Source organism: Eleutherodactylus coqui, chromosome 1 (assembly GCF_035609145.1).
Source record: "Eleutherodactylus coqui strain aEleCoq1 chromosome 1, aEleCoq1.hap1, whole genome shotgun sequence".
NCBI lineage: Eukaryota > Metazoa > Chordata > Amphibia > Anura > Eleutherodactylidae > Eleutherodactylus > Eleutherodactylus coqui.
Genome location: NC_089837.1, coordinates 73,902,969 through 73,919,542, shown reverse-complemented (window position 1 = coordinate 73,919,542; position 16,574 = coordinate 73,902,969). Strand labels below are relative to the sequence as shown.

Sequence of the window (16,574 nt, the reverse complement as noted above, 5' to 3'; positions counted from 1 at the left end):
GAATGAGCATAGGTTATAATAGAAGAGGAAATCAGTTAAGAGGATATTTGTGGACATGATATGATGGACACTGAATGGACACTTTATTAGAGACCCCGGCCCTTTCACGATTTGTGCTTCACTGTATGGAAATTAGACATGTGACCCTGGAGTGCAGCATAAAATCAAGTGAGCAAGTTTTTTGTGGATCAGAATCAGTGTGAATCCATAGTAGAATAGGAAAAATCAAGCAATCTAAGTGACTTCCAATGTGGCCTGGCCATCATTGCTAGACTAGCTGTGGCCAGGCTTTCACAGCCAACCTTGAGGGGTTTTCTCGTGCAGCAGTGTGGAGAGTATAGAGAGAGTGGTGTGATCAAGGAAAAACATCCCGTGAAAGGGGATCCTGTGGCCATAAATATCAAGAATGTCAAGTATCATTCTGATGAACAGGCGGTGCACAGTCAAGGCTAATGTTCCAACTAATGTGACCAAATGCACAACTCATTGTTCCTTAGCAATGGGCAATAACAGCAGGTGACCATTTTCAGTGCCATTGCTGTGTATGAGAAACAAAAGACAAGACTCCAGTGGGCAAAAGGGCACAAAAATTGGATCACTGAGCAGATGAATCCAGATTGCTGTTACATCGTGCTGATGGGAGGGAAAGAATTGGGGACAAGCAGCATGAATCGATGAACCCTTCTTCTCAGGCGACAACCGATCAGGTTGCTACACTAATGGTGTGGGGAATGTTCTCTTGGCACTTCCTGGGTCCCCTGATACTTTTGGATGAATGCCACAATGAATTGCTGAAGTTCTAAAGGCCAAAGTAAGTCCAACGTGCTACTACATAGAGGTCTCTAATAAGATGGCCATTCAGTGTATAAGAAGTGAAGTAATTTGAAGACAATTGAATTTGAGATGAGGAGCATTACTTGCTTTTGACTGCTTAGAATACGTTATATGTTTGCAGGTCTCATACTCGGTCTCAGGCCCCAAATCCAGACTTGAGGTTTGATGCTAGAAAAGAACATAACTGGGGATATAGGGCAGTTCTGCTTTTACCAGCACGTTGGATGTAGTTGCAATTAAAGCCGTAATCTGCGGGGGACAAAGTAGACATCAATGTATAGATGTATTCTGCAGGGGAACTGTGGTGGTGATGATCTTGTAGATGGGATTGTTGACCACCATTACATCATATGCGGCATTGGAACATGTCTAGTGTTCCAGCTCAGAGATGAACCTAGAGCCTCACAGTTGATCTTTTTCTAGGGAAGAAGAAGAAAATGAACCGCGTGCACAGTATGTAGACTGCTCCTGAGTGTTGTGTGCTTTCTTTCAGCATGGATTGTCCAGGTTTCGATGCTCTGGAGACTATGGCTCTAGTTGTAGGGATACAGTGATCAGGTTACGATGGATGTGTGACATAATGGCCTCGTAGCCTGGTCACCATATCCGTATGACTCAGATAACATCCCTACTCTGCTTTATCAGTTTTTCCTTTCTTCTTTCCCAGCTGCACAAGGACTCATACTTCCATCTTTGTTTCCCAGGTTCTTCTGACTCTTCTGCTTGTTGAGCCTTATGTAATACTGCATATAGAAATGGTATCTGGAAGTGTAGCAAGTGGCAACCATCCAAAGCAAAACATGTAGATGAAGGATTGTAAGGGATTGCAATTCTAACTGGATGCACAAAAGCCTATTAACAACATGAGATACAAGCGTAGACATAGAGTATGATGCTTTTGGCTAAATTTGGCCCATTTGCCACCTACAATAGGGTGCACATACTATCCTACGAGAAGTAATTGGCCACCTGAGCAAGAATCAAAATCAGTATTCATTTTCATATGTTAACACTTAGAGGGGCTCCTTCAGCCCTGGCGAGTTCTCTTAAAGAAGATGCATCAGCCCTTCTACAATTGTGCAAGGAGCATCATCATTGGACAGTTGAGAAATGAAAGAGCGTTCTGACGAATCACGCTACTCTATCTCCAAACCAGATGGAGGTACCTGGGTGTGGAGGATCCTTGGGAATGCCTTTAGCCCAAGTGTGTTGTGCCATCACTTTAGTACAGAGGGGGTTACATTATGGTCTGGGGCTGTTTTACGTGGCATGGTCTTGGTTCGTTGGTTGTAGTAACAAGAACCATGAACATGGAGTTATCCCCTGACATTCTAGACAATGTGCTGCCAACAATGTGGTAATAATGGTCAGCAATACTTCCAACAAGGCAACACACCTCGTCACAAATCAACACTGTTTCACATTGGTTCGAGGATATGGATGTTCTATGATTGGACTGGCTGCACAGATTCCTGACCGGAACCCTAATGAGCATCTTTTGGATGAACTGGAACGTTGGGTAAGGATATATGAACAGCATCCATCTGAGACCTTGACAGACTTTTTCAGGATAGATGGAGGGAAATAACAACTGAAGTATATGAGTTGTTAGTAGAAAGTATGCCATGGAAAGTATCCGATATCGTTAGGGCCAAAGGAGCCCCACTAAGTATTAACATATGGAAATAAATACTACTCTTGATTCTTGCTCAGGGGTCCAATTACTTTTGGTAGGATAGGAAGATGTATAAATTCATATGTAGTGAGCTCCACCTAGTGGTGGCTGCTGGCAGCTAGAATTTTATCAGTTTACTTTATTACAGGATAGAGGAAACCAGCGGATTTGTGCAAAGAAATTTGAATTCTTCCATACATATAATATATGAACAGGTAGAGAATTAGCGACATGAGGACATAACAGGGGAACACAATTTAATTTTCCAAGTCAGGTTTTTCTATGATCATTATATTCTAACCTCACTCCTCAATGTGCAGTCCTAAAAATACAATAAGTAGAGGACGTGTTTTCATTTTCTCCTTAACATATCTACAAACATAGAAATTTCATTTATTAGAACACCCTCGATATACTATGACTTTGTAATGGTTTGCAAAGTATGATGGGAGTTGTAGTTTTACTTTTAGAGGGACCTGCAATATACCTCACTTCTGGAGGAATGGAAACATTGCACAGTTCATGCTCTTTTCAGGCAGTATCAGTTTCTGCACTTCTAGTACCTGAGATGGAAAAGCAATAGTTGGGGTCAGCTATCAGTGAGAAGAGACAACCCCATGTACAGCTCATATCCTGCGCCTACAGTGCAATTAACTCTTTGATGTCACCAGGCCTATTATAATCAATTCAGATTGTAAATATAACTCAATTAATTACAGGTCATTTATGATTCGCTGCTCAGACAATGTCATTATCGGGCTTTGTGAGCAGGTGCTAGCGTTAAGGGGCCAACCCATGCACATTACAGTTCTATTTATGGGGAAAGCAGTCCACATCCTCAGGAATCTGAAGTTCTCTAAACGGAAAGGTCCCTTTTACACAGCCTATAAATCGTTCAGGTTCCGGCATCCAGCAGAAATCTGATCCATTATCGTTCAGTGTAAATGCAACCCATTCATTTCAGTGGACGCCATGAAATGCTTGATTTTCTCTGTGGGGGCCCTGCAGGGGGATTGAACACTTGCTATCAGATTCTCCCAGTTGATCAATGAGGGTCCATTACTGGATATGGATTGTCCAAAGTAAACAAGATCACATCAGTGCCATTAGGTTACAACAGTAATAGATGTAACAATGGTACTACCTAACCGCCTAACGTAAATGTTTGTCGTGAAGGGTTTATGGGAGTTAGCTCTGATTGCGGAATTTAACAGTTTAGTTGCTGTGTTTACAGCTGACTATGACTAAACAGTCAGCAAGGGGGGGATCTGATCTCTTACCCCATTGGTACCACACCACAATGTGATGAGGGTGTGCAGAGGCGTAACTTGAAGCTCCCAGGCCCCGATGCAAAACTTGTAACAGGGCCCCCAACTATAATGCTTTATTTATAGTACTGGGCTCCCTATATGGAGAAGAGAGGCCTTATGGGCCCCCTAAGGCTCCTGGGCCTGGGTGCAACCTCTATAGTTACGCCCCTGAGGGTGTGCCAATCGGCAAGCATTGCAGCCCAGAGCCTACTAAAGGCTCCCAGGACAATCAAGTATAGATGCTTATCAAGCACTGCCCATGGCAGAGTTTCATGGGCAACATGTAGGCTGGGTCGACAAGGGGGGTGATTTGCAGCGGAATGTCCACAGCGGGCATTCTTCTGCAGATCAGCAGCAGAAAGCCTGTCTCCAAATCCACAGCATTCGGGTTCAGATTTTGAAGCGGATGTTCTCACGGATTTCTGTGTGGAACTTATCCCCCTTGTTGAGAGGAGTGTCCACACTGAAATTCTGTGGCAAATCTGGACCCCCCAAAAATGTTATATAGTAACAATATAGTACAAACAATCAGATGATCACAATTTCAAGTCCCCTGTGAAGACTAAATAAAAGTGTATAAAAACATACCATAAAGTTTTTTTAAATGTAAAAAAAATGTTAAAAATATTAATAGTTCAAAAACCCCCCTTTTACTATTTTTCCCATTAAAAATTACCAATTTTAAAAACCCCACACATTAGCATTAGCACGTATCGGCATGTACATAGAAGTCCTTCTTATTAAAATATCACAATATTTATTCTACACGATGAAGTTCGTAAAAAAAAAGGACAGAATACCAGAATTACTATTTTTTTTGTTATCCCAGCTCCCCAAAAATGTGATTAAAAAGTGATAAAAAAAACACATTTTTCTAATTGGTACTAGTAAAAACTACAGCTCACCCCACAAAAAATGAGCCCCCACACAGTGCAATCAATGAAGATGTGGGAAACCACAGCAGCGAGGGCCCACAGGAAGAGCCCTTGTACGTATTTATGTGCGTTCAGTGGACTCGGCAACCAATGAGCGTGGGTTGGGGAAGGGTCAAACTTTCTGATAGCGGTCCCATGTACAGTCACCTTTAAGACTCTCCAGATTTTATAGGCCTAGTACCTCATGGCTCAAAGTGTATAGACACTTGGGCAACCATGTGCCAACTGGCTTTATTCTTCCTATGGGCTGCATGAAATTCCTTATGAATGTGCCAAACTAGTCTTTCACAGCGGTTATTTAATATGTACAATATTATAACATCAATTGTAATACAGGGTGAGCCGCAGAGAAGTAGGCCGGCACCACACTCTTTTCGTCCCATTTTGTGGCTCGTGATTTTCATGCGTTTCAGATTTCAAAAATAAATTTCCCAGAAATAGCACCACCCATGCCCACAGGCTCTGCCTGGTATTGCGGCTCAGCATCGTTCAAAGAGCTGTAGTGTAATACCAGGCACAGCCTATGGCAAGGGTGGTGCTGTTTGCTGATGGAAAAAAACACCCTTTTCTAATTTTACACAATGGCTTTAGAAGCCAACTCTTGTGTCCCGGATTGATATGCAGGTTCCAGGATGACACTGCAGACACTCAACTTTTAATTATTCGTGTATGTTTCTTTATTACGCTCTTTGGATTGCATGATAGTGAAGGAATAACCATGCATATATTGCCTTGTGTTGTCGTATCGTATGGCATTTCCTTTCATCCGGCATCAAATGTGCAACGGATAGGTGCCAGATTATCACATATTCTGGATTATCAGACAATCATATAAAAATACATATAACTCAATTGTAGGATAGAGAATCTTCAGGAAAAAAACATACAATATGTTAAAGGGGTTAACCAGGCAGCGCCCACCAGAATAAACCGGGGTCGGAGCGGAAGTACTGCTCCAACTCCAGTCTAGTGGCTGCTTGCGTAATTGCAGGTGCAGCTCTCATTGATATCAATGGGACCCAGCCTGCAATTACAATTTCAATAAGAGCTGCGCTTTCAATTACGAGCCACTGCAAAAGGTCGGAGCAACAGCTTCTGCTCCGACCCCGGTGTGTCCCAGTAGGGGCTGCCTGGAAAACCCCTCTAACACAAAATCTGCTTCTATCACCTTCTTCTTTTCATAATCAGAGGAGCCTCATCGTTTGTTCTTTGGGCTCCGTTTTCTGCTTCTGATCTTCTGAAATTACACATAATTTGACTGTTCTGTGCTGGATTATCAGGCTTTCTGGATTATCAAATGCCGGATTAAAGGAATTTCACTAGAATTATCGTGTCGAAGTGCAACTAATGTTCTTCTATTCTTGCAGTTGACTTGGTCAGCTACTTGGCCCGTTTTGAGTGGGACATGGCTAAATACCCTGTGAAGCAGCCACTGCAGAATTTAACAGACTCCCTCAGCAAGGTGAGGCGGTATTGGGTATTATTTCAGCACTTTTTCTGAACTCACTTATTTTATTAGGCCGCTCTCGGGCAAGCATATTTTTACTTAGCATTAGAGATGAGCGAGCATACTCGCTAAGGGCAATTACTCAAGCGAGCATTGCCCTTAGCGAGTACCTGCCCGCTTGGAAGAAAAGATTTGGGTGCTGGCTGGGGGCGGAGAGCGGCGGGAGAGTGCGGGGGGGAACGGAGGGGAGATCTCTCTCTCCCTCTCTCCCTCCCGCGCCCCCCTGATCACTCCCGCAACTCACCGCTACCCCGCGCCGGCAGCCGAATCTTTTCTTCAGAGCGGGCATGCTCGCTCGAGTAATTGCCCTTAGCGAGTATGCTCGCTCATCTCTACTTAGCATCTGTTCCAGCTTTCAAGAAACGTAATATGAAGCTAGTGTAAATCCATGTATCTATTCACGTAGACATATTTTTCACGGGCGTGTTTTAAAGACACAGCATTTGATATTTTTGTCCATTTTTCCATTCATATTTGCTGTCGTTGATATTTTTTTTTTAATGGGCAAAAACGGGGTAAAAAATAAACTAATAACAGCAAGTATGGGGGTAAAAACACATCAGTGATGAGATACTGATGATACATGAAAAATCGCACGTGTGAATTAACCCATTCAAATGAGTGGGCTGTTTTCTTGCGCAAGTTGAGTCCATCTCGAAATTGGAAAGGGCTTGTATCGAAAAATCGCCTGTGTGATTACAGCCTAGGTGAATAGCCTTAGGAATCTAGTAGAGATGAGCGAGTATACTCGCTAAAGGCAATTGCTCGAGCGAGCATTGCCTTTAGTGAGTACCTGCCCGCTCGAGACAGAAGGTTCGGGTGCCGGCACGGGGGAGCGGTGAGTAGCAGCAGTCAGCAGGAGGGAGCGGGGGGGAGAGAGGGAGAGAGAGATCTCCCCTCCGTTCCGCCCCGCTCTCCCCCGCAGCTCCCTGCCCGCCGCCGGCACCCGAACCTTTTGTCTCGAGCGGGCAGGTACTCGCTAAGGGCAATGCTCGCTAGAGAAATTGCCTTTAGCGAGTATACTCGCTCATCTCTAGAATCTACAGGATGGAATATTCTTCAAAAGCGCTTTGAAGTGTGCCTTCCTGCGGAATATTCAGCCCCAAAATCTGCACTGCTAACGTACGGATTTTGGTGCGGAATTGAAAATAGCGGAATTCTGCATCAAAATCTGTAGTTAGCAATGCGGATTCTGGTGTGGAATTCAGGAACAGGGATTCATATTCCACAACGCTCAGGATGGCTGGTTCTAGGAAAATGCGCAGGTTCAGCTGAAGTTGATTTGTGTGCATCGCACCAAAGTTTACCTAACGTTTCCTATGACTTTTCAGAATAAGTTGCCATGTGTGCACATGAGAAATAACACTGTTTCTGGCCATGATACGACTTGTAATCTACATATTTGCCCATTTGCCCCTCTGCAGGGTGTACATCTGACTCTCAATCGTCTCAGGACTGGTGGGAAGAACCTGCTACTGTGCTGTGTTCTATAGACTGTGCATAGAGAACTTGAGATTCTGCTCTATAACTGTCATAACACACATCATCATGTAGAACAGTGTACTAGTGATAGGTTGTTCGCGAATGAGCCGGTTCCTTTATGTGAATGATGGAAGCCAGAACCTGTCGATGAGCTGGAAGTGGCTTTTTCAGTAGTTCTTATATTGGGGTTGAGAAGTCACTCAAGCTGTTCTGCCCTCTGATTTGGCTCTGCAGAGACTAAAGGAAGGTTGAACAGCAAGCAGATAGGCAGCGCAGCCCTCCCCTTCCCTTCATGTAGAGAAGGTGAGAAGAGGGGCTGCCTGTCTTCCCTCTTCTCCACTGTCACACAGGCGACAGCGATATCGCAGCTTTGTACACACAATTTTGCAGCGTCAGTGATGCTTTTTCTTGTGAGGCTGTATCCGCACGGGCTACAAAATCTTGCTACAATGTGAAGCCCTTAGTTTCCAATGGGTTCTTTCATGTCGCTGCTACCTGCAATAAAATCTCCCGATTTTATCACGAGAAGGTTAATAGGACTTTCCAATGTTAAAATCGCATCGCACGAAAAATTGCAAATTCATGCTATGTGATTCGATAAACAAGGAGGCTCCATAGGGAAACATGGGCTACAAAATATCGCAAATTGCGGCCGTGTTGAGCATGCCGAGATTTTTTTTTTCTAGCAACATAGCATTAGCAAAAGCATAACTAATGTGAAAGAACCCTGGGGAAACCGCGGGCTTCACATACACGAGTTTTGTAGTGCTGTCACATTGCTACAAAATCGCGCAATTTTGTAGCCCGTGGGAAAGCAGCCTAAGAGAGCCTGTAATGAAAAGCCATTTAGGAACTGAAAGAACCAACTCTTTTTGATGAGCTGAGCCAAATGATGCAGCCCACCAAAAAGGGCTGAACTTCACATCACTACAATGTACAGCAAGAGTGAGCAGTGGAGATGTAATTTCTGTAGCTGAAGCACAGTAAACAGTTTCCCATCGCAGGAGAAAACGGAACTTTGAACAACATGATGTCTTATGGCAGCTTCACACGGACATATTTTCGTGTGCAATTTGCAAAGAGTAGAACCCATTGTTCTATTCTAATTAACCCATTGTCTTTAATGGGTTAGTTCTCATTTCCTTTTTTTCCTCATGCATGTTGTGCACGCAAAAAAAAACGCAGCATGCTCTATTTTTGTGTGTGTTCACGCACCAAAGGTTCACATAGAAACCTATGGGAGGTACGCAAGACTAAATAGCTATTTAAATCGAGGCATGTTTGTGTACAATGCGCAAATAAACATGCCCTGTCTGAGCAAAAAGTACATTAAAATGTGCCGATATGTGCGCAAATCTACCTCTTCCATAGCTCAAACAAGAGTGTGTAATTGCGCATACGTTCGTGTGAATCCGCCCTTGCATGTACAAACAGCTGCTATTTTTGTAGGCGATGGTATTGATACAACTTGTAGCTCTTATGTTGTATTTACTTGAATGGGTCCGAGCTGCCATACCAGACATGGCACATAAAGGAAGGTGGCGCTGTTCCTGGACGCTTTTTTCTAATCTTAAACAACCCTTTACTACATATAGTCTTTGTGAAATACCTTTTAAGTTTTGTGTAGGTGGAACCCCAACGGTGGTATCATTTTTCCTCTTTTTTTTTTCAGCAAATGTCCCAAATAGATGCAGACCTCAAGTCAAGAGCGCACACATATAACAACATTAAAGGCAACCTGCAGAGCCTGGAGAGGAAAACTGTGTATGTATAGATGCTTATGTGAGTGACTTTGTACTTCTTTAGGAGAACTATTGATAAGAGCAACATCATTAGGCCTCATGCACATGGCTCTGTAATGCCTCACCCATAGACTTCTATAGGCTCTCATGCCTGGGTGCCTCTGTGAGAAAAATTATGTAAATTATGGTACCAATGGGAATGCCTATAAGTATGTGCCTATCTGTAGGGTCTTGTTGATTGCGGGTAGCAATGCCAAACACATGGAAACTTTAAAAGTTGTCCGGTTGCCCTTCTAACCTGCACTCTGAGCGATAGTACTATTTAATATACATTGTGCCTTAATAAACTGTTATTCTTGAGTTACATCATCCACATCTCCTACATGGTGTTTCTTTCACTTCACAATACGTGGTTTCTGGCCATTACTCTGAATGGCATGTTTGTTGTAGGTGTTGCATGATTCAGGATACGGTGCAGCAGATGAAGTAACTAAAATATACATTATTTAATAAAACAACACAGTAATATGTTGTGTTACCGACCTAACAGTATCAACAACACTAGACTAATAGTACCATTTCACATTCCAACAGATTACAGAGTATATGGCACAACTTCCTCTTAGTGGTTAACATTCCAATGCAGTCAAAACGGCAGATCTACTCTTGTGATATCCCTTTAAGGCTTGCTTGATACCCTAGGCAACCTCAGTCTTCCCCTTGCTAAACAGACGGTTAAGCTCTATAAACTTGGCCAATGTTCAGCATCCTTAGTATCAGCACTATCTCCTATAGCAAGCCTGCTAATGAACTTTCTTTAACTCTTGCTTCGGTGTGCACACCCCCAGTTGCCTATGAGGCCGGCCTCACTTACAAATCATTGTGCCAGAGCCGCAGCTTTCACTGACCCCAGTGGTTCTACAAAGTTGTATGAGAAGTTGGGAGCGCCCCTCTTTGTTTTTTGATTGATGCTGATTAATCCTGTTCCCATGGCATGGCCTCCAGCTCTCCGTCTTGATCTAGTGCCACCACAATTCTGCTTTCTCTCTCCAGCCTTATTCACACAGTCTCTGTGCGCCATCTTCTGCCCTTGTGGTGCAACTCAAGATACTTTTATATGGTGCCTGCAGGGCCAGGGCTCAGCCTCCATCCATTTCTCTACTTATGGGGCTGTTCTTCACTGCCGTGGCATGCATTACTGACATTAGTTAGGGGGCGAGGCTTCCACCCAGCGTTTTACAGTATCTCTAGCTTCTCACTGTGCCCCTTCCAGCCACATCACTAATGTTAGAAAGTAGATTATTCAGTAAATAGTTTTTCATGTGACAGCTTTATAGTGGGTTAGGGTGTTTTTTTAAAAATGTAATTGCCATAAAGGAGCAGATGCCGAAAACATCACTGTGATGGAACATCCAACCAGAAATGCATGGAACCATTTGCTGACACTTTCGTGTCCGTTTCACAAGGGTTCAATTCATTTCCATTATATTTGTTTTATACAATAGCGTTGATGACTATGCTATTCTATACGCCAGATATAATGCAAATGAATGAAACGCATGTGAAATGGGCTCTGTTTGGGGTTTCCGTCACAATTCTGTTTTCGGCACCTGTGATGGAACCTCCTGACGGAATCCGACAGCAAAGTGAAAACCGCTATTCTTCTATAAAGCCATGGTTGGCTTGTGTTTGCTACATGAAAACAATGATATGTACCTAATAAAATGACTGCATACAATGTATTGAGTAGTAGACCTCTCCTTTCTTCCATAGGGGCAGTTTACTGACCAGGACCTTAGCTGACATTGTAAATAAAGAAGACTTTGTATTGAACTCAGAATATCTCATCACGCTTCTGGTTGTTGTCCCAAAGTAAGTAGCATAGACACACAGCATGTCGGACATAGCAAGTAAAAGAAGCTTAGAGAAATTGAGGTCTTAAAGCAGCTGTCCAGTAATAAGCTGCAATATCATATGTAAATCAGTACCTATAGAGGATGATTACCTGCTATTTATTTTCCTTAGATCTTGCTGCTTGTCTAATTTTTAGCTCATCTTCATTAGGACAGAGCTGTGATCTGTGACTACAGCTTATCTGCAGTGTACACAGGGAGTCTGAGACACACCCCCTGTGTCATCATTGGTTCACAGAGACACACCTCCTGTCCGTCCACCTGCAGCTCTGCCTCCTCTGTCTGGCTGCTATGTAATGCAAGTTTCTGACAGGCTCACCAGGAAGTCGCAGTATGGAGAGATTATTTCTATTACAGCAAAGATAGAATGGAGAATCCCTTTAGAAAATAAGATCTCTACTTGCTGTCATTCAATGGGAACCTTAATTGTTTATCACTAGGGAATGAAAATGTCATGGTGATCACACAGAAGTTTGGTTTATTATAGTTAGGTATATTTTATGTCCATTTGCTGTCCATGTATTTTACGGACCACACATGGACCCATTATAGCCTATGAGGCTATTCATACGGACTGACAGTCCTTGTAAAAAAGTTTGCCTGAGATTATTGGGCACAACTCGTAATAAGGCTGTCCATAACATGACCAGGACAAATTCTTCTAGAACTAAACAATGAAGACTTCTATTTAATAACTAGAAGCAGACATCTTGAAAACAGTAAGGAATTGATACAGAAAGTACATGGAAATGTTGCATAATAGAGATGAGCGAGTATACTCGCTAAAGGCAATTACTCGAGCGAGCATTGCCTTTAGCGAGTACCTGCCCGCTCGAGACCAAAGGTTCGGGTGCCGGCGCGGGGGAGCGGTGAGTAGCGGCAGTCAGCAGGAGGGAGCGGGGGGGAGAGAGAGATCTCCCCTCCGTTCCACCCCGCTCTCCCCCGCAGCTCCCTGCCCGCCGCCGGCACCCGAACCTTTGGTCTCGAGCGGGCGGGTATTCGCTAAAGGCAATGCTCGCTCGAGCAATTGCCTTTAGCGAGTATACTTGCTCATCTCTACTGCATAACTTTTCATTATACTGTATACAGAATAAGCTTTACAGAGACATAATACCCCACCGCTCGATTATTGTGCAGCACCTACTGATCCAAAAAAAAACCTGCATGGAGCGCTGGCTTAGCATATGCAGTCAAAACTCCATTCACTTCAATGGGAGTGAGGGAAATATCCCAGCGAGTGCACTGCTTAGGTATTTGGCAGTCCCATAGAAACTTAATGCAGCGCTGGTGCACTTGCGCGACCAGAGCTCGATTCAGTCTCTTCCTCACTGAGGGGAGTACAATAACCTCACAGAGAGGATGATGGGGGACTCGCAACCCCAGTTGTTGAGAGTCTCAGTGGTGAGACCCCCACCGATCAGTAAGTTATCCCCTATCCTGTAGGCAATTAACTTGATTTACCATGTAAGCTCTTTACTTTTACTAATTCCAAATGCATGCATATTATAAAGTAGAACATGTGAACCTCATTCTACATCTGATGCTTACAAATTCTGTAATCTTTCATTTACAGGACCGGCTATGCTGCTTGGCAAAAGACCTACGAATCACTGTCTACTATGGTTGTACCTCGATCAACCAAGTAAGAGCCAGTGGGGAAAAGTGTTTAGTAACCCACATGGTGTAAAAGGATGGAGGGGAGATTGGGCAACCGAACGACCTGGGAAATGCACCTACTCTGTCAAGGGTACATCACAGAAGGGGAAATATAGAAACATAAAAACAATCACAGAAAACGGACATTACTTACTGGGTGAGGAGTGCATATAGATGCATCCTCTCACCATACAGGTAGCAGACCACCAAATGAGGGAGCTAATTGCACCTGTGCGGGACACCGATGAGACAGCCACTCACACTGCCTCTTGATATAGAGGGGGGGTGGCTGCTTGGTGTATACTCCCACACAGAGTGGATACAAAGTGGCAGACCATTCTGATACATGTAGTTCACCATATCTGCATGGTGAACTACATGTATCAGAATGGTGAGAGGATGCATCTATATGCACTCCTTACTCAGTAAGTAATGGCCGTACTCTGGCAGGGGTGGATCAGCAACTTAAAATGGGCCTGGAATTTTTTTTAAAAGTGACTCCATGTTGTAGGTGGGTCCAAATTAAAAGCAAAGGGGGGCAACAGAAGTATTACTTGACTTGGATCTCTGCTTTCAGAGGTCATCCATTTGTTGCTTGTTTCTATGGGCCTGGTTGAACTTGAGTACAGTGGATTTGCACCAGCACAGCTCTTTATGGCACCAAAAAGGATGCAGAGGGGGCATGTTTAAATTTAAAGGGGTTGTCCAGTTGTAAACTATTGATAGCCTATCCTCAGGTTAGGACATTAATAGTTGATCAGTGCAGGTTGGTCATCCAAGACCTCCGCCATTTAGCTGTTAGCCAGACTGGTGTTCCCATCCTCTGAGCTGCTTTCTGCAGGGAGGAGACAGTTCCGTCCTAATGTAGTGACCAGGTTTGGTATTACAGGCAAAGTTCCCATTGAAGTGAATGGATGTAATACCAAGCTAGGCCAATGTATTGGGAACAGAGATGTCTGCTTCCTGCAAAAAATCAGCTCACTGCACGAGTGCACTGGCCCAGCAAACAGCTAATCGGTGGTAGTTTGGGGTGGCTGACTTGTGCTAATTCTGTAGCCTAACCTGAAGACAGGCTATCAATAGTTTACAACTAGAAAACCCCTCTAAAAAGGGATGCTACAGCTGCTTAATGATGACATAGGCGCTATCACCACCTTCATGATATGCAGCCACACTGCTATCTGTAATAAAACGTCCCCCACTGCAACCAAGCTGCAGCTGCTCTCTGGGCCCCAGTGGGAGAGCGGGGTCTGTAGCAAGTGCTCCATCTTGCAACAATCCCAACTCAGTAAGCCCATTGTAATGCAATGGATCCCAGCAGCTGCCAGCCCTGCCTGACCAGACTGACCCATGACCTGACCAGCCAACCAGAATTTTTTTCCAGGGAAGCCTATGACCAATCCACTTCTGGACTCTGTTTCCTGGTGGGCTCAGTAGATTGCACTGGTGGAAGATGTCAAGAACATGGTTGTGGTTTCTACTAGGGTTTTGTAATTTAGTGATACTCAAATCTATTCCAAAACCATCATTTCAGCTGTGCGAGTCTGCTGAGCAGTCATAAAAATTCTGCAGTACCATTAGGTGGATAGGTCCTCCGCTGTCTTGTAATCTTGTTGGGCCTAAGAGTATATAGATGCAAGAAAAACTCATTTTGCCTGAATTTTTTTTGTGAACCCCAATAGAAACTAGTAGACAGTGGGGTCCATCATTGAGAAGGTCTGCATACATTTCCCCTTTGCTTTGATATTCGTTATTGTAAAGGAAATATAGTAAATGAGTCCAAGATAAGAACTAATTTTCTGTAATTTCCAGCTACCAATACGGTCAATAATCTTTCGTCAATTGGCCTTATCTAGAAGTCTGTATTGCGCATCTGATTGGCTGTCCCAATGGCTGGTGGAGTGGGGGGTAGCAGTGGGGAACAGGGGGGAGCCCTCTCTCCCCCCCCCCTCTCTGCAACCCCCCGCTCACCCCCAGCGCCCCCCAAATCTTTTAGTCCGAGTAGTATGTTACTCGGAAAAAGCGGTGCTCGAGTTCAAGAACACCCGAACCGAGTAGATTCGCTCATCTCTACTCGTAAACTGTTCATTTTTAAAAATTGGTTTATTCAGATCATAACATTATTTCCTTCAATAGAAGCCATTGAACCCCCAATAACATCTTGGAAATACCCCTTTGACCCACCCCCCAACAGTAGGGGGGCGGGTCATAGCCACAATAAAATTTTAAAAACCCTGACAAAATGTCACTTTTTATCATAGATTTTGAATTTGCCTCTTGTAAATATAGTTGGTGCAGAACTCAGTCGCCTTAAGTGCATTTCAACCCCATTTAGCCTTATGAGCCAGTAAATCGTTTCCCCTTCTATTTTCCAATGGTCACCACTTTTATATTTTTTTTTGTACAATGTAGCTGTATGACACCTCGTATTTTGCAGAATGAGTTTTAGTTTTTTTAGGAAGCAATTTTGAGTACATAAAATGTATGGAATAACTTTTATTTTTTTTTGATGCGGGACAATGGCAATTTCACTATTGATTTTTGTGATTTCTTGCTATGGCGTTCACCATGTGGTATGATTATTGTTACCTTTTATTCTATGGGTCATTACGATTATGGCAAGACCAAATTTATAGAAGTTTTGTTATCTTTTATCACAATATAAACACTTTTTTTCTTTACAAAAATATTTTTCGAATGGTGCCACATTCCAGTGCTATTTTGGATTTTTTTTTTCTTTCTTTTACAGAATTCACCATGCTGGATAAATAATGTAATATATAGTACAGGTTGTTATAGATGTGTCAATACCAATTATGCATAGTTTTTTTTTTGTTCTTTTTATTTTATCTATATTTAAAGCCTTCTGAAAGGGGTAAAAAATATTTTAATTCATTTTTCTGTAAAAATGTTTAGATGCCAGCAATGATTGCAGCATCTGTGGTGTTAAATAATGTAGAGGAATGATTGGATGAGCAAGTCCTCATCATTTCACTCATTTTCTAGGGAAAACCCCATATGCGACAATCAGAGAGCAAATATGCTCTCTGAGTGATGTTAAGGTGTTAAAATAAACAAAAATTCATATCACACCTCCCCTTAAACAGGGAGATATCACAGATCTCCCACCGGTCTCCCCTCTCTACTCTGCACTGCACACTGAAAAAGGACAACTGTAAATACTGTATTCCCGCCTCAACTTCAAACTGCTGTAGCTCCAGGTTTGTAAGGGCTACTGACATGCTTCTGGTGTCATTTTAAAGTCAAGAATTTTAGCAATGACACCAAGCGCATGTAGATAACACTGATAGAAACGGAGTAACAGGTGTTTAAAGTAGAATGAACTCTGTTCGTCCAAAACTGTAATGTCCTTTTCCAAAACGGCTGGGAGGGCTGTGGGTGGGTGACGGGGAGGGGGGGGAGGGGTTAATGCAAATTGTGCCAGTAAACCTTGTTGACCACAGATGGGACAGATTTACACACACTATATCACAAACATTGTTAAATCCGTAGCCTGATC

General features: G+C 43.3%; 1 protein-coding gene across 2 annotated transcripts in view; it reads left to right on the top strand.

The window, feature by feature from the left end:
• ATP6V1C2 (ATPase H+ transporting V1 subunit C2) overlaps positions 1 to 16,574 on the top strand; it is a 45,100-nt gene that overhangs the window by 19,391 nt on the left and 9,135 nt on the right. For both annotated transcript variants that reach the window (XM_066597268.1, XM_066597274.1), the window contains exons 5-8: positions 6,122 to 6,216; positions 9,416 to 9,507; positions 11,259 to 11,357; positions 12,972 to 13,040. In XM_066597268.1, coding sequence (XP_066453365.1) covers positions 6,122 to 6,216; positions 9,416 to 9,507; positions 11,259 to 11,357; positions 12,972 to 13,040 — 355 coding nt within the window. The remainder of the gene's footprint in view (positions 1 to 6,121; positions 6,217 to 9,415; positions 9,508 to 11,258; positions 11,358 to 12,971; positions 13,041 to 16,574) is intronic.